Source organism: Antedon mediterranea, chromosome 7 (genome assembly GCF_964355755.1).
Source record: "Antedon mediterranea chromosome 7, ecAntMedi1.1, whole genome shotgun sequence".
NCBI lineage: Eukaryota > Metazoa > Echinodermata > Crinoidea > Comatulida > Antedonidae > Antedon > Antedon mediterranea.
The window spans coordinates 15379237-15407132 of record NC_092676.1 but is presented as its reverse complement, the minus strand read 5'-3'; the positions used below and the strand labels follow the sequence as shown (position 1 = coordinate 15407132).

The 27896-nt window shown below is 30.9% G+C and overlaps 1 protein-coding gene across 1 annotated transcript in view; it reads right to left on the bottom strand.

The window, feature by feature from the left end:
- Positions 1–27896, bottom strand: part of LOC140053882 (inactive phospholipase C-like protein 2) — an 81115-nt gene that overhangs the window by 6305 nt on the left and 46914 nt on the right. The window contains exons 4-20 of the mRNA XM_072098618.1: positions 25255–25294; positions 22081–22210; positions 17789–17907; positions 17579–17642; positions 13228–13321; positions 11657–11774; positions 10961–11046; positions 10562–10682; positions 10034–10119; positions 8877–8959; positions 8331–8423; positions 6456–6555; positions 5741–5920; positions 4443–4550; positions 3842–3966; positions 284–368; positions 3–149 (exon numbers count right to left, since the gene is read on the bottom strand). Of these exons, the coding sequence (XP_071954719.1) occupies positions 3–149; positions 284–368; positions 3842–3966; positions 4443–4550; positions 5741–5920; positions 6456–6555; positions 8331–8423; positions 8877–8959; positions 10034–10119; positions 10562–10682; positions 10961–11046; positions 11657–11774; positions 13228–13321; positions 17579–17642; positions 17789–17907; positions 22081–22210; positions 25255–25294 (1779 nt within the window). The remainder of the gene's footprint in view (positions 1–2; positions 150–283; positions 369–3841; positions 3967–4442; positions 4551–5740; positions 5921–6455; positions 6556–8330; positions 8424–8876; positions 8960–10033; positions 10120–10561; positions 10683–10960; positions 11047–11656; positions 11775–13227; positions 13322–17578; positions 17643–17788; positions 17908–22080; positions 22211–25254; positions 25295–27896) is intronic.

The following is a 27896-nucleotide window of genomic DNA, read 5'->3' as shown; positions in this document are numbered from 1 at the left end:
ACCTGGTTGAAGACATTCAAATGGAATGGTATATTGACCTATGAACTCATCACCTATATAATCGTCATCAAGGACCACAAATCGTACTAATGCCATCTCGGGAAGGTTTACTGTAAACTCAAAACTTTCATCAAATATAGGATTATAGCCTAAAGGCAAAGGGAAAAAAACCCATTACAGAGTATGCATACACAATTAAACGTTGATTGATCATTAAAATTCTGCAGGAATTTAATTCATCAATAATTCATGTGATAGATGCAAACTAGTTTTAGTCTCATACCATTATGAGGAACTGTCTTGGTACGATCTTCTGCACAATCTGATGGTATTCCAAAGATTTCCATAAACACATATGGGTCTATTGCCTACAAAATATATATATAATACATTTAATACACATACCATAATCAGATTGCATAAAAAAACCACCTAGACATCAATTTACTGAACATGAAGAGAAAGAAAATAGTAAATGCTATTTTCAATTCATTAATAACATAGCCAAAGGCTAGAGGGCAGACTAGGTTATCTGAATCTGGCTGGCTATTTCTGAATCTGAAATAGCCAATTTCTAGAAATATTTTGATTTCAAGTTCACCATGTATGCATTTTGCTGTGGTTTAATCAAGTACAATCAGGTGCCTTTACAAACCATTAAACAAGACAAATGTCTACACTAATAGTCATGCTTGACAATATGTCTACAAATAATTTATTTTTTATTTGAACATACAGAAACAGAATAAAGGATATTTGAATAATCTATTCTTAGTCCTTCACATATTCATGATACCTATACCTTGTACATGATTTTTGATTTCCAATGTACTAATGTACAGTAAAAAAAAGGGATTTACACTTAAAAACAAACCAAAAACAATCAACTCCTGCAAAATATTACTCAAAAATGCTTTTCATTAAAAATACACTAAAAAGAGCATTCTTTAACTATGTACTCTCATTAAAAACAATAAATGCATTATGAGTTTGAAAAACTAAATTATGATTCTTTTTTATTTCCAACATTTCTAATTTATTAAACTTTTTTTTTCTATTAAAAAAATTGATTAATTAAAATGTGTCTATAACCTTTTACTTTTTTTCCAGAAAACTTGAGAAGCCGAGCAATGAGACAAAATAATAAATCTGTTCCCTCTGGTCTAGAATGAAGGTTGAAGACACTCATTTAATCATGTTATAATTGTCTAATTTTCCCCTTTTCTTACTTTCTGTATTACAAAATGCTCTAAGCAATAATGAAAATGCCACATACATACAGTATTTTATCAATGAGATGGAATTTTAGCGACAAACTGACTCATGTTATTGCAAATAAAGATGGATGTGCTGTACGTTTACATATTTAATGTCAAAAGCCTGCCAATATATGCATTGTAGCTAAAACCCTCTATCGATTCATTACACATATTGGCTTCACATGTCTCATTTGATTCATTCGTTTTGAATTCTGTTTATGCTAAAAAAGTCTTTCCATTCAAAGTTAATCATGAGGTGAAAGAATGTTCATTATGCGAGTAAAGATACATCAATCTTGAAAACACATGATTGGCTAAAAAATCCAAGTCAGAATAAATGAGTGCTTTTAATGTAAATGGTATGTGTCATTCTCTATCCTTTAGATTTAGAACACTGGGAAATACAAAATTAGATACAATAAAAACTGTATATACTTTACTGTTATCTTGAAATAAAATTCCAATATAGCCTTAAAATGTTTTAATGTTTATGGATATCATATACAATACATGAAACAAAACAAAATGTGTAATAGTATACTAATAATGAATGTTTATGAGTGTGATGGTACAAATAATTTCATGAGGTGAAAGATAAAGTTGTATTTCATATTTAACTGAATAAAATATGTACCATCACATGAATAAAAAACATTATTCGTTTTATATAACAAAAGGTTTCTTGTCTTTTGATTAAGATTTAATGAAAGTTAGCATTTGATTCAGATTAAAAGAATAATTTTTATAACATTTACCATCATTTATTGAAACAGTTTGTTTTAGTACAGTCAGTATATTAATAAATGTAATAGAAATGTAAAATGTTGTTGTACCTGAAGCTTTTGTATAATATAAATGCTTCTAGCCTGTGGATTGCATATTTGCTTGAGTAAATTTCCTTTTTTCTATCTACAAATCTCCATAGAATTGGATAAAAAGTTCTGTCGTATTTAGGTTATCTATGTCGGCTAAAGTTGTACCAAAAGCTTTTGCAAAGGCGGCCTATAGCCTACAGACCGCATCTTTGTCTTATAATGTTTGATGAGTGTGTATCAGCATTTACAAATGTCATCGTCATTCAACAGAGCAAAATTACATTACAATAACATGCATCTCTGCTTCTGGCCGATTGGATACGACAGGTTCGTGTAATAGTAAGTTTATTATTTACTCCTAAACACTGTTGTATTATAACACACAAGACATCAAGATATAAAAGTTACCTATTTATTTTAGTAGAAAGCATATGCTGTATTAATATAAAAACTAATTTACTAATTATTTTTTTTACTATTTCAATTAGAAGCTGTTTCATGACTGGACTGTCTTCTGCCAGTTAAACTTATCTGCCATACTAGGTCAATGCATCTGTCTCTTGTATGTCTTGGCAGGGTAGTATAGCTATATGCTGTTGTTTGTATGGGCATATGTACATCATTACACTTAGCCTAATTTCCATTCCTTTGAAACTACCGTACTGACGCGGGTATAAGCCCACCCCCCTCGAACATGAAATCACGTCAAGTTTGGGGGGTGGGCTTATACCCGAGGATCCAAAAATGCAGATCGTCAAAAACAGCACATGTACACTGTGTATTTCCACCATGCGAGCGAGCGCCCTCACGTGTACGACTTTGCCTCTAAATACACGAGGTGTAGAGTGTCGGAAAATTAAGCTTATAGCCTAGGCCTAGTTCGTGTAATTTATCGTAGAATATCTTATTTTAAACATCAATTGAACAAGAATTTATCAAGCAGAAAAGCAAGTATACAATGTTCGTTAAATAGAAATGTACCAAAGAAATTTAATAAGCTTGTTTATGGCAGCCGATACCAAATAGTGGTTTTCCGTTTTGGCGACTTGTATGTAGCGTCGTGTGTGAAGCGATCTTCGACCGCGATGGAGTGTAAACAAAACAGGACCGCTAGGCCTCATATGGCCTAGCGTATATTAGCCTAGCTTGGTTATGATCAAAGGTAGGTGTATTCGGTGTGTGACGTCGCCAAATACAAAAATATGTATTACGACACACACTGTAGATCTTCGAATTAATGGGTGGGCTTATACCCGAGTGCCTCATTTTTCATGAAAATTAGTCAAAAGTCGGGGGTGGGCTTATACCCGAGTATGGGCTTATATCCGCGTCAGTACGGTACATGCAACAACCATGTTATAAGACCAATTTACACACATGGGCGGTAACGGTAATAGAAATATACAATCTATGTTTTCCTTATGATTATTTACACAGGCGGTTTCCACACAGGCGGTTTCCACTCAGGCGGTTTCCACTCAGGCGGTTTCCACTCAGGATGGATACAGATTTACAGCAGAACTATACTTTTTTTTACTTTACGCTTGTCTGTGCAAATTGGCCTTTACAATACAGTATTGTAATAAGAATTTACCAAGTTTTGTTTCTGGTAAAATTTAAGAGAACAATATCATTTTGAAATAATTTAAAATATGTAGGTCCCCTCATAAATATATATATATATAAATATTTTAAGGATTTAAAATGGAGGAGAAAAATGTTAATAACAAAATAAAGGTAACATTAATTCAATAAAGGTCAACTTACATCACCCTTAGATGTTGCTTTCTTAGGTTTCGGAAACTGTCGTCCACTTATCAACTTAATATGCAATATCTGGGGCGATACACCTGGAATTATATCTCTTGAATTTGCACAAAAGTATGAAATTTCTGTAAACAAAAATAAATAATTGTGAATACCAGCATGGTAAGAAGGTTGTTTGAGTAACTGTTAAAAACGTTCAGAAGCATCACAACTAAGCTCTGAAGTAGCCGTTTGTTTGATGTAAGCCTCAGGTAGTGCCTGTGAAGATGCTCTTTGTATTAAGTTCAGCATTCAACCTGCTCCAGACATGATGGGCCATGATGGATAAATAGATAAGAAGTAAAACAATACAGTATATTTTCTATAAGATCAGATCTATTCTATTATTTTTGGCCTAAAATTGTAAATCTAAATATAGTACAATCATATATATATATTTGGTTGTGGGAGTTAACTCATTGTGCTTGGGTCAATAAAAAACTCAAACTTAGGTTAAAGTTCGATTCTTGGTAGGTGAAAATTAAGGTAGGTGCAAGATCTTTAAAAAGCATAATTATCCACATTTTTGTAGTAAGCCTGATTAATTTTTAGTATCACTTACCATCTCGCATAATGGAAGGCTTAAGAACATAGCCACATTGTCCATTCTGTCTGAACTTTCCCTCATAGAGGTCCATCATAAGACCAGGCGTTTGATAATTCATTGCCACTAGAAAAACAAACATGAATAGTGTACTGTTTTCAGTTACATAAAATAGATGGAACAGAAGTTAAACAAAATCAAAAAGTACTGTAGTTATAATTAAGAGCACTTTTAAAACGACAAGACAAATTATTAAAGATATTAACATGAAAAGAATTTCTCTCTTTACAGAGGGTTATTTCATTTTGAGATTGAATTTGTACATTTAAAGTGGAAAAATACAATGTAGGAAATTTAAAGATGCAGTTATATTTTCAGGCAATTTTTTGCTAATTTTTCATCCCATCTGATATTTAAATTTTTCCATGAAAACAAACTAAAATCATTATATAAAAAGGCAAATAACTCTAGTCTAATGCTTTTGAGCAACAATATTTCAATGAAGGGAATGATTTTATTATACAATAGTAACATAAAGATGTTGATGATAATAGTAATTACAATCTTGATTGATGTATACATGATGACATGTCAAACATTTACTAAGTGTGTGATCCTCATCAAATGAGTGACTTACATAACACAAAACATAGTCAGCAGCAAAATATAGGTCATTAGGTAAAGGCTGCTTCCCCTTGCCGCCCACACCCCTATTTAAACTTAAAATCAGACTTAAGGCCCATTTACACTAGGGCAATAACGATTGACGACAATAGAAACATACATTTTTCTTGCATAAAACAAAAGAAATTACAACAGTTTTCGTTCTAGAACTACAGGATAATAGTTTATGTTGTATTTGATAAAATAATATTTTCAAAAATCCAATCAAATGATGTCATGATCAATAAAAACAATAAAATTGTTGTATTGTCACGATATTACTGCTCTTACTAATTATGACGTTATTTGATTGGACGTGTTGAAATATTATTTTCATCAAAAGCAGCATAAATGATAATCCTATAGTTTTAGGAAGAAAACTTTTTTAAATTCTTTTGTTTTAGGTATGAAAAATGCATATTTATCTTTTTATCGTCGATAGTTATCGTCCTAGTGTAAATGGGCCTTTATAGTGTATCCATCTTGAAGATAGTGTTTGTTGTGCACATTCTGTGTACGTCCACCACCATCTATTTACACAAGACATGCTCACTAGACTAATAGTATGACATCCAATATGAGGCAGTGAACGTTCTTTAGACACATACTTGATGGAACAAGCTTTCTCACACAAATGTTTAGAGTTTACTTACCGACTTGACAGCCACAGTTCCACATATCCTGTGGATTGAAGTTACTTGAATCTATACGATGTGCATTTGGATAGATACGAGTCAAAAAACGTTTATTGTGATTTACAAAATCCTCTGCGCACATGTTAGCAAATTTTCCTGCTACACCTTCTGTCAATGAACATATTTCATAGTACTTCTCTGCCAAAAAAAATAAATATATCATCAAGATAAGATTTGTTATTTTAATAACTTTCAAGCCTGGATTCAGGGGGATGGGATGTCAAGGGTCCAAACAAACCACCATTCTCACTGAATTGCTCATTTCAAACTAGAAATCAGCAGTGAAAGTGATGGTAAATAGACTTCGAACTATGGTTTTTCCCCTTTTGTGGAAAAAAGTAACAGGCTCATTACTATGGTTTCCAGTGATAGAAGTATCAAGTACGCTATTATAACATCGCATTCAGTTAAGCGTGGTTCCCACTAGCGACGCAACGCAAGGACGTAACGCAACGCAAGTGAATTGACCAATGACAAGCGATGGCTTATTCGCTTGTGATTGCTAATTGTCTATAACTGTGCTTGTCATTGGTTAAAACGTTTGCGTTGCGTTTACGTCCTTACGTTACGTTCTAGTGGGAACCAAGCTTTAATGGAATACTGATATAGAAACACTTTGAATATCAAATATTAACAACAAAAATAAAATGAGATATTACAATTAATGACTTACGGTTCTTTAGTGATTCTTGAAAGTCTTGAAATCGAACAGATTTGCATAAACAAACTAAATCTGATAACTCTTTAATAAGCAATTGTTTCTTATGTCCATCCTAATTAAAATATACATTTTAAAATGTTACAAAAATTACAGTATTCAGTGAGAATAGAAAAATGTAGTTGTCCTATGTTATTTCAATCAATCTCCCTTACTTATTATATACAACAGATTTTCCTCTAAATCATGTTTGTGTATTTTGTTTGTGTATTTTGTATATTGTATGGTTTATAATATTTAAATCTGGAATCCAGGGGAGAAAATTACAAGAAATTAAATTCAGCACTTCATTATTCAATTATTTATGCCCTGGTTTTAAAATGATGGATTCTCCATCAATTTACTAAAATGTGAACATTATCTAAGCAATCTGACAATGTAAATCATGGTCAAGTTTGTGAGAAGAATTATCCAATAATTAGCCAATTAAAGTTAAGATTTTAAAAGGTTATCAATAATGTTTGATTTTTTGATTATAAAATATGATTTATAATAATTTTTATATTATGGCTGTACATTTGCACAAACCATTAAAATGGTAAAAGTAAAGGAATATATATTGAATTATTGTTGTATTTTAACGGACAAGTATATGCTTAAAAGTTACTGACACATAACACAAAACTCATTAATTTCAAGTTCTCCAGGTGTTTTTTTTTGTATTCACAATAATTTCTAAGGTTAAAGGTTATGAAATGTCCATAGAAGGAAACTTGATGACATAAATAAATGATGGATTGCCAGCAGGCAGGCTGAACTAAGTGTTATTGATTATCCTGAAATACAAACATTGTTACTTCAATGTCCTCATTAGTAATGGCTTTTCAGCAAATTTACAACTCAAATTGATTCACATAAACTAATATAATACAAAAGTCTGTTGCAAAAAGAAACGCCATATTATGTCTGCTACTTTCTAAAAGAAACTCATTAATTTTAACTAAAATGGAAAGCAACATTCTGAATTATAATTATACTTTTACCTTTTAACATTTCTGAAAGATCATCACTGAATACAATTATAACTATAGCGCAGTATTGAAGGCTGTTAATGCCAGCTAACAGTATCATCAAATTCTGTTGACAATTTGGAGACATTACATTTTATATATAATCTTACTAAATTACTTGATAAAGCCCAGGTGTGGTAGGAGAATTGGTTCAATAATAATAACCGACTTTGCGACTGATACTCAAGCCACAAAAGCACAAGAATTACTGGAAATGGTTGAGAATGCTGTAGTTTGCTAAGAAAACTCAGTTCATGTCAAACAACCTGCCACATGAGATGAAGATTAAAACCAAGAATGAGAATTTGTAAGAAGTAGACGACCAAGTGCTTAGCGTTATAATTACCTGTTCTCATAAGATAAAAAATAGTGTAATGAAATTCAAAGGGGTTTTTAAAAACACTAGCAGGGAAAGAATAACAAACTTGGTAACAACTGGAAATCAAACCTGGGAAAGAATATCAAGGTGAAACTTTTTCGAGTAGCTTTGCAGGTGTGAAACCTGCAAAGTAACCAAGAAAATAAGAAGCTCTGGATGACATGCATGCATCTGTTGGAAGACACCAGAATGAGTGGGGGAGAGAGTGAGTGAGTGAAATTTTCGTAATAATGATTGTTTATGGATATGACAGCAAGTTGTAAGATTTTTGATACTTTTCTTTTTGTTTTTACATTGCCTTGTAAATGAACAAGATGTGCCGCTGATACAAAAGCGTTTGTTCAATAAATTTATCTTATCTTATCTTACACAATGTTGTCAAGTTGTAAAGTTAATATGAATGTTTAAAAAGTATGAACTTTCAGTAAATAAAGTACTGACCTTTTTTATATGCTTCCTTCCACTGTCAGCACCCTCGTCTTCATCAGTAACTTCCCCTTCATCTTGCGTTCCTGTTGGGCTTACTTTCTTACCCTTGAAAAAGTCATTCAAATCAAATTATGAATTAATCATTAAAAAAAGTAGTCAATGGGTTATGGTTAACAAAATTGAAGTATGCAATGAACAATGAACTATTTTTACAGAGGCCATTCAATGGAACCACTGACTAAAATGAAACAAAATGACCAAAAATCAACCAATTAAATGGCAAGGATATAATTTAGCGTGTTATAAAAGCATATTTTTATAGGATTATGCAACTAGCTATCAATAATATCAGATCGATACAATACTAATATTGGTAAAGGTAATACATTAAAACCTTTTAAAACAAAAGAACAAAATGACATATTGATGCATTGGTAATCTAAAAATCTACATAATATTGATCAAAATATGACAAGGTAGAAAGTGATGCTATAAAACGTAAAGTCATTGATTGTCAATTTTGTTAATTCACAATCATGATGTAGTTGATTAAATTACCTTGATTATTATTTTGCCCTTGAGTTGTTCAGGTGACATCAAATACAATGAATCTTCATCTGCAGTTTTTGTATACAATTTATCTGAAAAAAAGATGATCAGTGTTAATAAATAAGAAATCCTTGAACCATCTAACATGCCGAACACCCGATTCACACACAAACATTACACAATGTAAAACGATTTATTTATCCGAGTTACAATGCTTTAATAAGTTAGTTTGTCACAATGAAATCGGTATGTAAAAATATATAAAGATATAAAATGACAATGCTGTGGGTATCAGTGGCTGGATCTCAATGGAGATACAAAAAAAAGCTAAAAGCTATAATCAAAACAATAAAGTAAAACAGCCAGAAAAGTTAGCAGAGCTTTTGGGCAACACTAGCCCTTCATCAGTGCAAGATATGCGCATAAGCATATATTCTGCTGTGCTACATTTACACAGAAAGATTTAAATATGTTTGTATTTGTAATACCTTTTGTATGATTTACGTGGGAATCGGTTATTAGTAGTGTGTACAATACTTATAAGCTTTACTCACTCTCAGGGCATTTTTTTAATGTTTTCTTTTAATAAAGAGTTCATTGCCTGCTGTCTTTGTGACGAAACAAAATATGCAGAAAATAAAAGACACAACATAAACAAGTTTTGTGTGTATTTCAAAAACCTCTCAACTATTAAGGTAAATTTACCAGCAGTAACGGTAAGCGGAAACTTTGTAGCTTGTCCCACATACAATCTGCCCTGAGTAGATACCTCCTGTCTGATATTTTCGTTTTCCGCTTACCGTTACTGTCTGTGAAATTACATTCTAATTTGGGACAATTTTTTGATTGTATAAAAGCACTATACAAATCGAACAACATTAATTATTAGGCCTATCTGTGAAATTACATTCTAATTATTAGGCCTATTTAAATTTGAATGTTCATCTAGTCTCAACATATACTGAAGACGACTGAATGAATTCTGTAATTGTAAAATTCGACAAATCTATACAAAAATTCATTGACCACATCAAAGATCATTTGTAATAGATTAAACAGCCAAACATAACATTACTTTGAATTATATAATTATTAAAAGCCAATTGAAAAAGCAAGCTTATTTGGTAATAATAATATATTTATGGACTATTACTGCAATTATTTACCTTGTAAAATATTCTTCATATGTTGAACCATAACTTTCTGTTGTTCAACACTGCAATGGTTTTCAATTGACAACAACAAGGGATATCTAAAAAAAGTTAGATTTAATAGAACTGGTAATAGCACTTTTTTCCAAATAAAAAATGTGAGAAAAAAAACAGACTTCTGCAATGATTTAGATGTGTTCATTAGCACTTGTGTAAATGAAACAATGCACAAGATACAATGAAAATAGTATACAAATAATGAATGGTATAAATAATTTCAAGGAGAAATAGTAATTCACCACGCTCTTGCTGTCCCGGGCTTCAACCAGTAAAAATCGGCATTTAACCTGTTTTGTGGAGCAATTGACAGGGCACCTCGTTTTTATCATGTGATTCACAATTGTCCAATCAAATGACAGGAATCTATTTAGGTGTTATAATATTTGCTAGTACTGAAAAACAATGTTAAAAAGTACAGCACAATTTTTGTTCTCTTGATATATTCACCACAAGCGTAATTATTAGTTTTAAAATATGACTTACTCTGAAGTTTCAAATGCGTGCTGGTTAATTGTTTCTATGACAGACTTGAACGAGATCTTAGATGTTAGAGTATGTCCATGGTAAATGATGGGTTCTCCATTTGCCCCATCCCAACAATCCACTAAAAATAGAAAAAGCCAAACAAAAACATCAAATTAAGTAATCATTCACAGTTCTACCATAAATATTTTCATCCTTCTCTTTTTTTCTGCTGTTTCAAATTCAAAACAGTGAATTGATTTTATCATATGTTATTTCATCTCAAATTGATTTTTTTTGTCTTCTATTTTAATGGAATGGAAATGTAGAAACTATTTTTTCTTTAATTAAATTCTATGAAAAACTATGAAATGTTTGTGATTTCTGTGTGATTTCATGACAACATTTGTGTATACTTACATTCAATCCATCTACATCCTTTCCTTAACACTCTAACATATGCACCAATACTGGAAGGGCCTTTTAACTGGTCTTCTGTGAGGTAACTAAACATTTCAAAGAAAATTATTATTTAAGTTTCAAATGGTAAAGTAATATGAATATGATTTATTACAATACAGGATATAATTGCTTTTAATCTACAAAAATTCAACAGAATCTAGTGAAACAGTACATGCATGAGACATGAAATTACAAGATGAAGACATTAATGTAATCATAATAAAAACCGGTTGCCATGGTTTAAAAAGAAAATATGTTTAACATAATATATGCGAGAAAGTAAATCAAGCATGAAAAAAATTAAAATTAAACACATGACACATCTGATATTAAAGTAGAAAACAATTGTATTATGAATAAAGGTGTATGTTAAGAGGTTGATATAACAGTTTTCATTTCAGTGATCAGAGGTGAACCAGAAAATTCAGGTCTGCTCTGCCCTCTACCTCATCATTGATAAAAAGAAGAAGGAGATGTGGCAACATTAAGAAACAACAATAAAGGGAAAAAAATAATATAAAAATGAACATTTGTAGTAATAGTTGTTATATAGAATGGTACAAAAGCAACAAGAAACTAGCAGGAGGGGTTAGCAGCAAGGAGAGGGAGGGAAGCGTGATATCTTCCACTACCTGCCTTTCAGATGACACGTACGTGTTATGTGAAGCAGCGATGAAATAGTGCGACATTGGTTGGGTCATGTCCTGGCATACACTCTTATGATGCTGGTCCATCAATTCACATTGCTCTGAAATCAAATATCTTGTAAAACCTAAGATGATAAAATATATACATCGATCAGCTATTAAAATCCTCTATCAACTATTAAAACTATTTTGTAAACTTCACAATAACATTCCTAAATAAATATAAATCAATCAATGCTTTACAATTATTCAACACAATATAGTAAACACAGGAAATGAACATTTAAAAACAAATAAAATTTATAATTAATTAAAGACACGCTTTCTATTTCATAAAGTCATAACACACATGATATCATCGTTCTATGTGTCTGAATAAAAATCTATAATGGCATTAAATATTATTGAATTAAATAACAAATGGTTGAAGTAAGTTATGAAAAAGCATTAAAAAGATCTCTACATAATCATATGGAATGTTTATTTAGGATTCATTTAAAAAGAAAACTGTAGTGTATTATGTAATACCTATATGGCCCAACTCAATATGTATACATTTATCAAAATGTGTATGCATAGAATTCGCTTTAATCAATTAAAGAAATATTACCATAGATAAATTTAAAATTTGAAGATTATTCTATTATGTAGAATATTTTAAAGAGAATGTGTACAATTTGTATGATTTATTATGCAGTAGAATTCTATCTTAAACAATTGAATTAAAAGAAAAACTATATATTATTAATAATATAAATCTACTTTAAAAGAACATGTACATTTGAAATGCATGTTTTATAAAAACTGTAAAAATAGATGAAGATGAACAAATGAACACACAAACAATGTATGCTTGCATAATAATACACATTAAGATATGAAAATTTATATGCAACCAAATTGAAAAAACAATTCTTGGAACGGTTTATTTATGCAGTCTTTTAAATTAAATTGCAAAATATTGTAGTTTAGTGACTTGTTTTTTCCTGTTCTATATATACTGTATCAACATAGAGCAGTATTCACTACTAATAATGTGTTTGGTAATGGCCAGAAGGGCTGTCATACTCAGGTGTAAAGACACATACAGTCACCTGACGAGTATGACAGCCCTACTGGCCATTACCAAACATGCCAAACTATGAAGTAATTTTCTAAGAATTGGCCCGTCGGTGTTATGATTCAAAGAAAAAAGATTTTGTTAAGTAACTGCTGTTTTTCCCCAGTCACAAACAGAAATTATATTCGTCGCAGGCATGGTTTTATAACTGTTTTAATAATTATCTGAAGCATGCTTTATAAAAAGAAAATCCTGAGACGAAATAAATAGAAAAATAAATAAAAGCATATCTTGATTTAATCTGACATTTATCAATTACCATACCAGAATAGACTTTCCACAAATTTAAATTAAATTCAATAAATTAGAAAACACAAAGTTCCCGCACATTACATAAAGATTAAGAACAAACGAATTATAAAGCCTGATCAACAAATATTATCAATAACATCGACCGATAAACTATTTGGATATCAAATGGATGAATATAAAAGCTTGAGAATCAAGATCAATCTTACCGTCAATTCCAAGATATCCATTTTGTTTGCCTTCATCTGTCAGCTCATATTCCTGGATTAAAGCTAAACATGCTTCTCTTGATAAGCCTGTCATCTATTCAATTGGAAAAAAAACTCATTTAGCAATTTGTAAGCATATTAAATTTATAGGATAAATAATGAGCACAAATGATCAAATCAAATATTTCAATCGTTATTTATTATTATTTGATTACTATAATTACCTGTGCATTAATTGAATATTAGGTACTTTTCTGAGAATTTAAAGTTCTCCTGAATTACAGTAGTTATATGCGGCACATGCAAGCGAAATCAGACATAAGTCGCATGTGTAGATTTGTAGAGACAATAAAAGGCTGAAAAATTTCATTTTTTTATTTTTACAGAAAATGATAGCTGAAACAATATTTATTTACAAATTACCTTGGTGTTTTTCTAATTTGATACCAATAAATGCAAAAATTGTAACATTTTGTGAGGTATGTTGGTTAAAAAATTATGTAAATGTGTAAATTATGTATGATTTTTATAAAATCATGTTCTAGTGGGTTGTTTTTAATGAAAATATTGCATAATATTAGAACAATAATTAATTAACAAAGGTGCGAAGTTTCATTGAAATAAATCAATTAGAATACCCTTTGTTAAGGCGTAAACTTAAAGGCCCTGTTTATTGTTTTGTATTTGTCATTTCCGGTTACTTAATTTTAAAAGCATTTTCCTCAAAACACTGATTGCAACAGCCAAAACTTTAGACTCAGATATCTTTGGAAGTAGACATGGTATCAAAATATTCTTCACCATTTTAAATCTTGGAATATTTAGTTTCAGTATTTGTGAAAATCAAAATTTTGACAATTCCGAATTATGTCTGATTTCCCTTGCATATGCCACATATCGTATGATATAAGTATAAAAATAATGACTATATATATATGAGTTGAGGAGAATATTTCATGAGTTGATTGTTGAAAATAGGACAGTCAGGCAAAGGAGTAGAGCATTATGGATAGCACACACTAAAGAATAATTAAATTGCAGACAGAGAGCTATGAAGCATCTTTGTAGTACAATGTGGATATGTTTCAGCATTCAACCAGAGATCCATAGACAGTGTGTACCATATTTAGAAATGCCCTATTAGGGGCAAATAGTTTAACCTAAATGTTCTAAATTAATTATCTAAAACAGAATTTCATTATGCACTAAAAATTAGTTCTGAGGTTTGTAAAAACTTTTTATGTGCAATTTACCGAAATTTGCCAGCCTTACATACATTTGGTTAATTACGCATCACATGTCAATTGAATTAGCCCTATCTCTAGAAAAGGAATATTTAATGGTGATAATACATGTTGAGCTTTCTGTAAAAACATTTTGAGAATTTTTCCAAGCGACATTGACTGATCGTGTTCGGAAATCATCTTGTTGTGCATGCTGTTTTACACTGCGAATAAAGTTGGAGCACTGCATATTTTTTTAATCTAGCTTCTCGGTCTAGAATTTGTTGCAAATAATGAATGTTTTGTATTTGTTGAATGAATATTTCATTCGATGAAAATAGAGCCAATTTTTCAACTCCTAAAATATTTTCACCATCCAACTAAAAAAACATTCATTATTTGTATACTATAAAATCACATGTAAAAGATCCCTAATTTCATTTTCAAAACTGGATTGGCAATTACATTGAGTGGTTTCCAATTTCTTTACTTATTTTGTACACACCTATTTTAATATTGCTGGATGGTTTAAATTACAGCTTTTTATACAGGCACTGTTTTTGTCTTATTTGCAAAATGATTGTATACAATTACTGTATTTCCAATCAAATTGTTTATTACATTGTTACCATGTAGCCTTTTTCCCGGTTCACTGTACTTGATTAATTATGTAAAGAAAAATATTTTATGTAAAGAATAAAATGGAAATATTTAGGTTGTGATATTCTTGGAATTTAAATCTGGTTCACCTGTTTCAAATAAATGCTATAAATGTGATGTATGTATTAATTATATTCAAATATTACAATTACATATTTATTGTAAGGTTAAATGAACAGTATATAAATGTAGATACTTATATTATCAACAAATACTAGGGTATTAATGTGGCATCTTTGGGATGGGACTGCTATAGGAGTTAGCTGTACTGTTAAAACATCCCTAAAACGTGGTTCCCACTATAGACGCAACACAAGGACGTAGACACAATGAAAGCAGTTGGCCAATATGACAAGTAAATAATCCATCACATTGGATTATATCCTTGTGTTGCATCCTAACCAACTTTAAATGTGGTGTCTCCTAAAAAATTGGTTTTACTGTATTTATTTTTAAATATGTATTAGAAATTGAGCTGAAGAACAAATAATGTAAGAGCTGACCAAAATATCTGAATATGTTCAGTTGTAATTAAAGATGTTTGTCTCCCAAAAAACATTAAAAATGAAGATTAATATTTAAATTTAAAAAAAAAAGACTTTTAATAGGTCTTCGTGTAAATAATTTTGTTTTTTAATCCAACTTTTGGTCAAATTGAATTACTATGGTAAATTCAACAAAACAATTTTTTTTAAATAGTTTTTTAGGAGGATAATCTTTAATTATATGTCCAACTTGTCAATAACATTGTGCATAATTAAAAGGTTACAACGTCAAACACTAACATAATAAAATATGTATTATAAACATAAATAATATAAATTTGAAATAGGAAACAGAATTTACCTTTTGGTAAAAAGAATGTGAATGCTACAAATGATTTAAATATTTAATATGAAAATGATAATTAGAAACTAAAAACAAATTTAAAAGTTGACCTAATCCATTGACTTTATATTTATCTTTTGAATATATGTTTAAGATTTTATACTTTATTTGTTGTAAGTTTAGTAGATTTTAAATGATATGTTGAGTGTGTAAATGTGTCTAAATCCTATGTAAGCCGACGTCAAGTAGACGGTTTGCGTCACCTACTAAGAAGATGTATAAACATAACAATCAGCCGTTTCAGTTTAATATTATTTTTGATGATTTAGTTATTTGAAGTACAGTTGATATACAATAATTTATACAAAAAAAGACAACTATGGAGACGGTAACTTAGGTGATAACACCATAAACAGCAGCATAATATAGAAACATCTCCACTTTCAATGATTTGTGTTGCATAGGAAAAAGCTTGAATAAGAAACTTAATTCAACCTTTGATTACGTCAAATAACAAGCTCATCAAAAAGAAATTAAACTTAATATTAGCAATTGAAAGAAATTAATCTACGTAAGAAACTCACAAGTTGATTGGTTGCTTTCTATGATACTGTTATTTGTGCCTGGAATGTATAGTAACCAGGAATGCAATGAACAAAAAATTGTTATTGATGGGAACTATTATTCTCTATAGCCCACAATGAGTATGCGGACAAACATCAATTGGAATTTGTTTAAATGGGTTGAAATACAAAAAATGAATGTTTATGAGTATGATAATAGAGTGAAAAATAAGCAGTCAATTTTTCATCAAATGAAATATTCTCTCCATTCAACCAATACATTCATTTGTTTAATAATACATCTACATTTATTCAATTTATCCATCATAAATCATTGAGTAACGCTAGGCCGGGAAGCTAGACCATTAAAGAGGCAGTGCTTCCCTTTATTTTTAGAATGGGCCCGATTCGTCAATCGCCAACCAAGGTGGCATCTGGGCCATAGTTCATTTTTTAATAAATTACAAACGAAACATTTAACTCTATAAATGTAGATTTTATTAACAAATTTTTGTAAGATCGAGAGAGAGATGAATGAAAACATTTGTGAAGATATTAACCCCGCAGTCGGTTTCATTACACACAATTTTAACAGTTCGCGGTTACTGAAAAAATACCTACGAAAAACAAAAGAACTGACGTGTTAATTACAGTAAATAGTGCCACTAAACAAAGGCAATAGTTTGCAATAAGAAAAAATCTCATTTATATTTAAAAATCTACACGCGAAAATCGATCGTAATTGACCGAGTCTATATAATAATATCGAAATATCAAATTAATCTTTAAAAACGCAGAAATCCATGGATCCGCGGAGGAATCCCATCCCTGGACGTACAGTAGAACAACAAAATGGCATGCACAACAACTTGATTTCCAAACGCGATCTGTCAACAACATCGCATGGCAAACATTCTCAAATGTTTACAGAAATCTAATTGTACATTTAGAGTACGTTAGATATCAACTTCTTGTTAGGTAGGGCTAATTCCAAATTACATGTGATGCGTAATTAACCAATCAAATGTCAAGAATACAATTAGGTGTGTTACAATATTTGAATATTTAAATACCTACCCCTTGTTCTGTTTCTAAAAACAACAATAAATCATCTGCAGTCATATAATCATTGCTGGCATACCTGAAAATTTTTATAAAATATATATTTGAAAATTACTACATCCCATAAAAATACAATTTAAACAACAATTCTGAAATCAAAATGACAGACAGACAGAGATTTGGTGAATTATAGTAAGATAGGAAGGTGAATATAATTATACTCACCGAACTAAGAGAAAATAAATCTCAGGTCTTGTTGTTGTTTCTTTAAAAAGCTCTACAAATTCATTACTGGTTAATGTTGGTCTTGAAGAATCACTCTTGCATTTATCAGAAATTATCTCCTAAAATAAAAAATAAAAACTAAAAAATGAGAACATGCAACTTTCCTAAAGGTGGAACCATAATTTCATTTGTTTTCAATTTCATAATTTAAATTTCAGTTCAGTTATACTGTATACTATTCAGCAGGTCATTCAATGAAATACATTATTCAGTAGGCCGTTCAGTGATACTGTATACTATTCAGCAGGTCATTCAATTAAATACACTATTCATCAGGCCGTTCAGTTATACTGTATACTATTCAGCAGGTCATTCAATGAAATACATTATTCATCAGGCCGTTCAGTGATACTGTATACTATTCAGCAGGTCATTCAATTAAATACACTATTCATTAGGCTGTTCAGTTATACTGTATACTATTCCGCAGGTCGTTCAATTAAATACACTATTCATTAGGCCGTTCAGTGATACTGTATACTATTCCGCAGGTCGTTCAATTAAATACACTATTCATTAGGCCGTTCAGTGATACTGTATACTATTCAGCAGGTCATTCAATTAAATACACTATTTAGCAGGCCGTTCAGAGATACTGTATACTATTCCGCAGGTCGTTCAATTAAATACACTATTCATTAGGCCGTTCAGTGATACTGTATACTATTCAGCAGGTCATTCAATTAAATACACTATTCATTAGGCCGTTCAGTGATACTGTATACTATTCCGCAGGTCGTTCAATTAAATACACTATTCATTAGGCCGTTCAGTTATACTGTATACTATTCAGCAGGTCGTTCAATTAAATACACTATTCAGCAGGCCGTTTAGTGATACTGTATACTATTCAGCAGGTTGTTCAATTAAATACACTATTCAGCAGGCCGTTCAGTGATACTGTCTACTATTCAGCAGGTCATTCAATTAAATACACTATTCATTAGGCCGTTCAGTTTTACTGTATACTATTCAGCAGGTCGTTCAATTAAATACACTATTCATCAGGCCGTTCAGTGATACTGTATACTATTCAGCAGGTCGTTCAACTAAATACACTATTCATCAGGCCATTCTAGTAAAAACTTTTCGTAAATTGACCTGATTTAAGTTGTGTAATTATAGAAATAGTAACAACTAATGCTAACATTTTACGAATAATAAACAATTTTTGTTAACAGGTTACAAGTATTGCCCGATGAGCTTTTTGTAATCATCTTGTGATTATGTATGACAGCCTAGAATGGTGAATAATGCGCAATAAAACTGATTTATTTTTAAAATCTGAGCAGCACTTTTTTATATTGCCGTTTTATTCAAGATGAAAGCGGTGGTGGATAAAATGAATGAACATGTGGTGTTAAATGATTGATCCATATGATAATAGTATACAAATAGTTAATAACCACAACTCGTAATATGCACACACAAAATGTGTTTCATATTATGGCACATTTAAAGAAATCTACCTAAGAAAAATTGAATCCCACGTTACTTCTAGATTGTTTACTCGATGGTATATAAAGTTGGTTCGTACTTTCGCTACTGATTTTAACCACCTGAAGACAGGGCGATTTTCTTTAAAAAAATACTATTTTGATAGATTAAATATACGTTTATACAAATGTATTTATGAAGGGAACATTCTAATCTCTCACTCTCCCAGTATTGGTTTAACAAAAGTGTAAATTTAAGGGCCTTTGGGGGATAAACTTAAACCTTTAGATATAGTATTGCAATATTTTGACAATACTGTAAAATACGTATTAACCATTTTTGGTCGCCACTTGAATCCCAAATTACTTACTGTGAATGTGGGTACTGTTAGATATAAATACATATAAACTTTATTACTGTGATTGTGAGTGTGGGTAGGTCCTACTGTTAGATATATAAACACATCTAAACTTTATTACTGTGATTGTGAGTGTGGGTAGGCCCTACTGTTAGATATATAAACACATCTAAACTTTATAACTGTGATTGTGAGTGTGGGTAGGCCCTACTGTTAGATATATAAACACATATAAACTTTATTACTGTGATTGTGAGTGTGGGTAGGCCCTACTGTTAGATATACACACATCTAAACTTTATTACTGTGATTGTGAGTGTGGGTAGGCCCTACTGTTAGATATAAACACATATAAACTTTATTACTGTGATTGTGAGTGTGGGTAGGCCCTACTGTTAGATATATAAACACATCTAAACTTTATTACTGTGATTGTGAGTGTGGGTAGGCCCTACTGTTGGATATAAACACATCTAAACATTATTACTGTGATTGTGAGTGTGGGTAGGCCCTACTGTTAGATATATAAACACATATAAACTTTATTACTGTGATTGTGAGTGTGGGTAGGCCCTACTGTTAGATATATAAACACATATAAACTTTATTACTGTGATTGTGAGTGTGGGTAGGCCCTACTGTTAGATATATACACACATATAAACTTTATTACTGTGATTGTGAGTGTGGGTAGGCCCTACTGTTAGATATAAACACATCTAAACTTTATTACTGTGATTGTGAGTGTGGGTAGGCCCTACTGTTAGATATATAAACACATCTAAACTTTATTACTGTGATTGTGAGTGTGGGTAGGCCCTACTGTTAGATATATAAACACATAATATAGACTATATTATGTGTTTATATATTTAGAAATAAACTTTATTAATGACAATTGCTTCTCAACGTTTGTATAAATTATCATTTACAAATATAAACGTCATAGTGGTGTATCGTTACATGTACCTTACTATTTCAATCAACAATGACCGACAATTTCAACAAAGTACTGTATTAAATCGCAAATGTTTTTTTCAAATGTCTTATTCATAAACTCGAAACAACTTGTTGTCCTGAGTTTGTATTATTAATTTTTTTGCCGGTATCACTGTTTTAGATTGATGTTTTTTTTATAAGATGAATGTTAATTGACATTAAAAGACAAATTTCTAGACATCAAGAAAATGAATTTTTAAACCATGTCCAGATATTATTGAGATTCGTGAAAAGAAACTCATATAATATGGACATGTGTAATAACAATCGTAACCATAGTTATTATGAAATTCTGACACACAAATTAAAATGTGAAAAGACACTGAAAATACATTATTCCTTTGTGAATACTGTACAATTTCTCTTTAAATCTTAGATTACGAGAAAAATCAGGAAATATGAAAAATATGTGTAAAAACTAATATGTAACCACAATACTGACACTTGCACATTTCAACATGTATATTGAAAATTTACTATAATTGAACAATTGAACATTTTGACAAACTTTCAGGATTAAATTTAACAGAAGCTTTCAAATATAACTGTAATAATGTAGTGTTGCCAAAAATAACAACTAAATTGATACTTAGAAGGGGCCTGGATTACCTAGAGCTTCACATTTTATCAATTAAAACTTTGTTTTTTAAATACTAATATAATTATTTTATTCTTTATATCCACAAAAATGTATTTATAATATTTGATTTATATAGAGATACTAAATTACTAAAAAATAATTTCAGTAATTAATTACGGTACATGTTTTTATATATTTTTCAACAACCGTGTGGCCATATAATTAGCTTTTCTTCTCATTTGTCGTATTCGATTGGGAACTTTCGTTGTCAACGTAAAGATTCGTTAAGTACTTTTTGTATTCAAATTGTAATTTTGTGCTCAACAGAAGTCATTCGAATAGAAAACGTTGACAACGAAAGCTTTTTCGTTAAGAACAATCTCAACGCTCAAAATACTCCGTTAAAGAAGTAGAAAAACTACTAAACGGTACACTCGAATACGACAATTATTATCATCTCAAAAAGTTACCTAAATAAAAAAACACTAAAATGAAACAAAACAAAAAATGAAACCAGACCATTGATGTGGATAGAGGTTTCTATGTAGTCTACTCTTTATAACAGTAACTATCATCAGGGGGATTACCACCTATCTGATAGGACAGTGATTAATTCACTATTGGTAATCCTTGGCCACATTGCCTAAAGACATAAAATAAAATAAAATAAAATAAATAAAATCATTTACAGTATCTTGTTCTGTTATGGTTATCATTTTGGCATCATCTATAAATTACAGGTGGAGCATCAGTAAATTTGTATTGTCTTTACAAATGAGGCAAAACTTATACACAATATGTACATAATCATCAGATAAGATAATTGAGTTAGTTATTTATCAAAAAAGATGAATATACCTTAAATTTCTGCTTGACTCTCATTGACCCAACACCATGATTGAGTTTCTTGACTAGTTTCATCACTTCAAATTCATCAAGTTGACCTAAGGGTTCACCAGCAGCATCATCAAAAACAGTTTGTAGCCATGTATAGTATCAATTAAGGAAAGTATCAGCACAACTATATAATTAATTATTTAAAATCATGTATTAATTTTTGGAAGATTTGTCACATAGTTAGACATTTTAAAATCATAGACAATTCAGTATGGAAACCAAGGTGATTGACATTTATGTAAAATAGGCAATTTATATATTACTTTCAATTCATCAGTTTACATTATGTTCTCTTTAAAAAGTTTATTGTGTTTAAAATAAAATTGGTTGCTGGATATAAAACAAAATATCAATAAAAACATTTAAGAAAACTTACGACATATAAATATAAAAAAACTTTCCTGTTTTGGTTTTTTTTCAAATCTATCTAGAAAACTACTACACAAACTAGTGAACAGAGAAAATTTACGAGAAAAAAAATCATTTGTAGTCTTGATATGAAGAAAAAAAATCATAAATTTTATCAACGTTTTATATTGGTCTATTTCAATATAAAAATAATAATAATAAAGAAATAAAATACTACATGATATACATAAAACTCTCGCAATTCTGACAGTTTCAACTTTTGAATATTATTTAAAATCCATAATAATGTGTAGGCTTAACCATTTTTTTTATAATATCCTATCTTTAAATTTATCATCAAGAGTTGGATTTAAAGATTATTCATTAAAATGCATAGCTCATGCTGAGATAAATAAAGATGAATTTAGTTTGGTTGTGCAGAGTTTATAGTGATGAAAAACATCAACAACTTAATCTTGAATTGAAACACAGGTTGTAGAAATTGGCCATAAAAAAGCATTCTGAAATTCATTTCTACAGCAATTTATTGTGTGTCGTCGTCGTCACACTTATCTCTTTAAACCCACTGTCTATCACTATTGGCAAGCTAATTAATCATAAACAGAACAAACCGTGAAATCTGAAACGATTTGTTCAATCAATTTAAACCCATGGATTATGTCTAAACACTTGGATTAATCATAATAAAAAAAACAATCTTTTTATTCAAAATTTACCACAAATCAAATATACTAGACTCTTCTTCATGTCTCAATATATACTTTAGTGACCATGGCAAAAATTATTCTTTGTTTTTAAAACTACCATTTGAATGTGATGTTAGATATAGAAAGCTAACACAGGTGTACATGTATTTGATGTTAAAATCATGATGTTCAGATAACGTTATAAGTTTTCAAACACCTATAGCTAATAGAAGCTTTATTATCACTGCTCATGCATGTTCATTGTTGCATGTCAAAGTTATTGATGCATAAATAAGTAGCTTTTAACATCACCAATTGCAGTCAACAACTTAAAAATAACTTTAAATAATGCAGTTCAAAGACTTCATAAGACTACATGGTTACGGGCCTCTACTATCTGCGTTATTAAATCTACATGCAAGATGCTTCAAATAACATTACTCCGTGGTAAGTTTAGATAAAAAAATATGTATAAAATTCATAAGCCGTGATCTCACACGATGAATCTTTACAAACCTGTTAGCTGACACTAAACTTTCCTTTTTTTTTCTGGCTTGTGGAGCTTTTTGAGATCAAAATCATTTCTTATCACCTTTTATTGGTCGGGTGTTTAAAAAACAGAGACCTCAAAAGCAGTCTCTGTCTGTTTCCGAGTAATCTCGAAAACATCTAAAACTACACAAACCAATAGTGGTGTTGGTAGTCTATAAGTGATAACTTACCTGGGTAAACCGACATAGACCTTTTTTCCTTCCAATTTAAAAATCCTCCTCAAAGCCACTGGTATCGTCCGTGTACCCGCTCTCAGGTGTGCGACAATATTGCATTATATAGGGGGGAGGGGGGAGGGGAGGTCTTTGTTTTCAAGATTTATATATAAACCTGTATTCATGTGGTTCTTGAAAACGAAGATCCCCTATTATTATGGCCTAATGTTGAGAAGTTGTTGCTGGGTATATTTATAGAGAAATCCCAACGAAAACTTCTAATATTAAATTATAGGCGGTCTCTGTTTTTTAGATTTCTTGAAAACCCTGTATCGTTGGTCTCTGTTTTCAAAACATCCATCATTGGTGTGCTCATTGTATGGTAAGACACTGTATTTGTTTTATGCACACATTGTTCAGAAACTGGTGAAGTACCGTATATTTCGGTGTATAAGTCGCACTTTTGACACGCAAATTTGACCTCTAAATTAAGGGTGCGTCTTATACACCAAACATAAATGCCTCACCACACAGATTGTACATAATCGTCACCTCATTGGCACGGCTAGGCCTGAGTAGGCTAGCTACAGTGTAATAACGTAACGGCAACCTGTTTCTGCCTAGTTTTCAAGACATTTTAGCATGACGTTATACTAAATATGATGAAAAGATTTGTTCATTATAGAGCTGTTTTAGGCGCTCCGATAAAATTTCATTTGTAAACGTTTACGATTGGAATGTATTTATTAATAGTTATACGCACGATCGCCGAACCCCTAGCGCAAGCCCTTCTTGGCGGCCACATGGTGTACGGTATTCGACTGGGATATTCTCTAACAGTTGATTACAGCATGGACCTAGCGTATACACATCTCGGATACATCGATACTAATTGAATACGATTGTCTGTGAAAACGTGCGCCCTCTCGAAATGATCGAGCGAGGTTGACCCACACACGTGCGTGTTACACACACGGTCATGCACTCGATGTTGCGGGTGCAAAACTCATGAATAACAAGTTAGAAAGAACTTGTTGAGGCTGGGCGCGGCCGAGCCTAGGTAAGAAAAAACCTAAATAAAGGACGCCGTTGTAGATATAACAAAATATATTATTACAATATATTGATTACAATTTAATAAAAAATTGTTTTGATGAAATATAAGGTGCGTCTTATACATCGACGATATAAAAAATACCGATATTTTACTCTCAGTTAGGGCGTGCGTCTTATACACCGAAATATACGGTACTGAAAGAGCTACTGTGCTTTCTGCAACAGTATAAAAACCAAAAGTGAACCTTACCAGGTTCTTACGAATATCAAAATACAATATATAAAGATATGGTTTTTAATGCACTAAAAAAGGATATCGATCTCGCATATCTTGCTCATTTTCATTCTCATTTGAACCTGAAAAATAAAAAAGTAAACTGAATAATGAACAAATTTTGTTTTCATTACCAAAATATTATATACTTTGTTTATTTGTATGGGTGCTTAATTGCGTCTGTTTGTCTGTTACCATGTCAAAGTAAAAAAAGATTTTAAACAAATGTTTACCATATAGGTTCTGTTGTTGCTGCTGCGAAAAAAATTTACCGTGTGAATAAATAAAACCCAATTTTTTTGGGCAGTAGAAACTGGAAACATTTTCAATAACCGGTTAAATGGCAGCGTGAAAATAACAGTATAAAACTAACCCCACATTTGGAGGTTAGAATACCATTTAACCAGTTATCTCTGGTTACTTGATTGGCAGAGCTCTAGTAATAGTATTATGTTTTTTGTTGACCACACCAAATGGTGCTACGCTGCAGAAACAAGCCCTTAGATAGACCTTATTCCACGGAAGACTATTTTGGAGGTACGCAATAATTAGTAATGTTATCTATGCATGATTTTCTAAAATCATGCTTGTACAATATATCGTATATTATGGCTAACAAAACTTATATACGAGAATTGAAAAAAATGTGCAACCCAACATGCATGCTTGCAATTTTACAAATGGATAAAGTTAATTAGAGCATGTTTTAGACTATTTTAAAGGCTTGTTAGTTGACAAAAACTGTAAAAACACACAATTAGACACTAGAAAAGCATGATTGCAGCTTATAATGGTTTTATATACTGAACAAGTAATTGATTTAATTACTGTTGATTTTTTATAATGTATTAATAACAACAACCTTGCTTGTTAAGTGATGTTTTTAAACCTAAAGTAATTATTATAATGAACATCGGATCACCAATAAAAATCAATAGGATTGTACAAAACATTTTTATAGATGAGAAATCCTTGATGAGTAATTCAAAATTTGATATTTCTCATTTTTGCAGGCTACAGTATATTTGACCGGAAACAAAAGGGCATAATGCATTATTCACAAAGTTCACATCTTGTATAACTATTACAAGGAGGCACTACACAAACTAGCCATTCGGAAAGTCAAGTCGCTCTCTCTTTCTACCACGAGCAAGGAACATCAATACGCATCATACACGCGTTGGATGCCTTTTTCATGGTATACTGCTGTGCAGGGAAATAACACTGCGACCATATTTTCAAGGACAGGTTACTTCTTATGGACATAATGTTTACTATAAAACTGCACCGCGATTAAAACACATAGTTTGTTAAAAATCCTATTGTGATGTAGGCTAATCTTTTAAGAAAAAAATTGTCTGCCTAGCGAGCAGATGCAATCGCATGATTTAGCTGTGGTGTTAAATCCATATAATGGGAAACAGTAAAATACAGTTTCATTAAGTATTAAAAAAGAAAATATACTGTTCATAATATATTTACTATATTACATTGTTCTGTAGGAATTAATAAATAGATATAAAAATAGTTACTGTATATACTACCAGGCCTAGAAAAACATATTTAGTCTTCGAAAAGGTTCATCATCATCACATCATCTTGCAACGAAATATTCCAAAATATCAAAACGGTGTTCGAGCCAATCAGAAGGTAGATAGACCTGTATCATAAATTCTTAGTGTCAATCATATGACATGTACCTATTTGCCTAGACCGTATTTGGGAACACAAGTATTAAAATGAAATGACATATGTGCCAAAATATTTATTATTTTGCTAATAATAATTTGAAATATTGTCTAGAACCTACAAATTTAGCTAATCGAGGCTACAGTTGGTAACAATTTTATTATTTTTTTCATTTGGTAATATTGACAAAAACCATTATCTAGTCGCCAACAAATGGCTGCTGTATACCCAGTTGTTATAATTGTACCAATTATTGTTTCATTACATTTTCAAGCCCAAAGGCTTATTTTTCTTTTCCGTTAAAATCAATTAACTTTTGATCTAGTAGTACTTGCAATACAACAAATTAAGATATTCATGAAATTTAAAAGCAATTTGTTGTAAAGGTATATTAACAACATTATGTCTATTGTTTACCTCAAGAATCAAAATGCATCTCCTTGACAACAAATTGAACCTAAAATTGTAGCTACTAGGTCTATTCTTATTTCACATTCATAAACTTCTATTGATATTATCATTTACCTCCGCCTAATGTATTTAGACTAAATACCAACAATCTGCATATAAGGAAGGATGATAATACCAACAATCTGCATATAAGGAAGGATGATAATATAATCAATTTGCATTCTATATGCTTTATGTTCACTATTAATTTTAAATAAAATAATTATATTTATAAAGAACATTGCAATGAATTCTCTCTGGCAACAATTGTCAATCTTTTACCTAAAATCTTTAGTCTTTTGGTTGTAAAATAGCAGGCCATACACTTGTTTCATGTCATCCTCCATTTAAACTTTAAGGATTTTACCTGAATATTACTATAGTCTTATGTACACAAAACTTTCCCCATTTATATTATCTATGCTACTAAATTGGTTTTGTAATTTTATGTATCTCCTCCGAAACTGCAGAATGGTACATGCTCACATTTGGCACAATAATGTTTCTTGATGGGCCGCACAGGATAGGCTATATCACTTTCCTGAA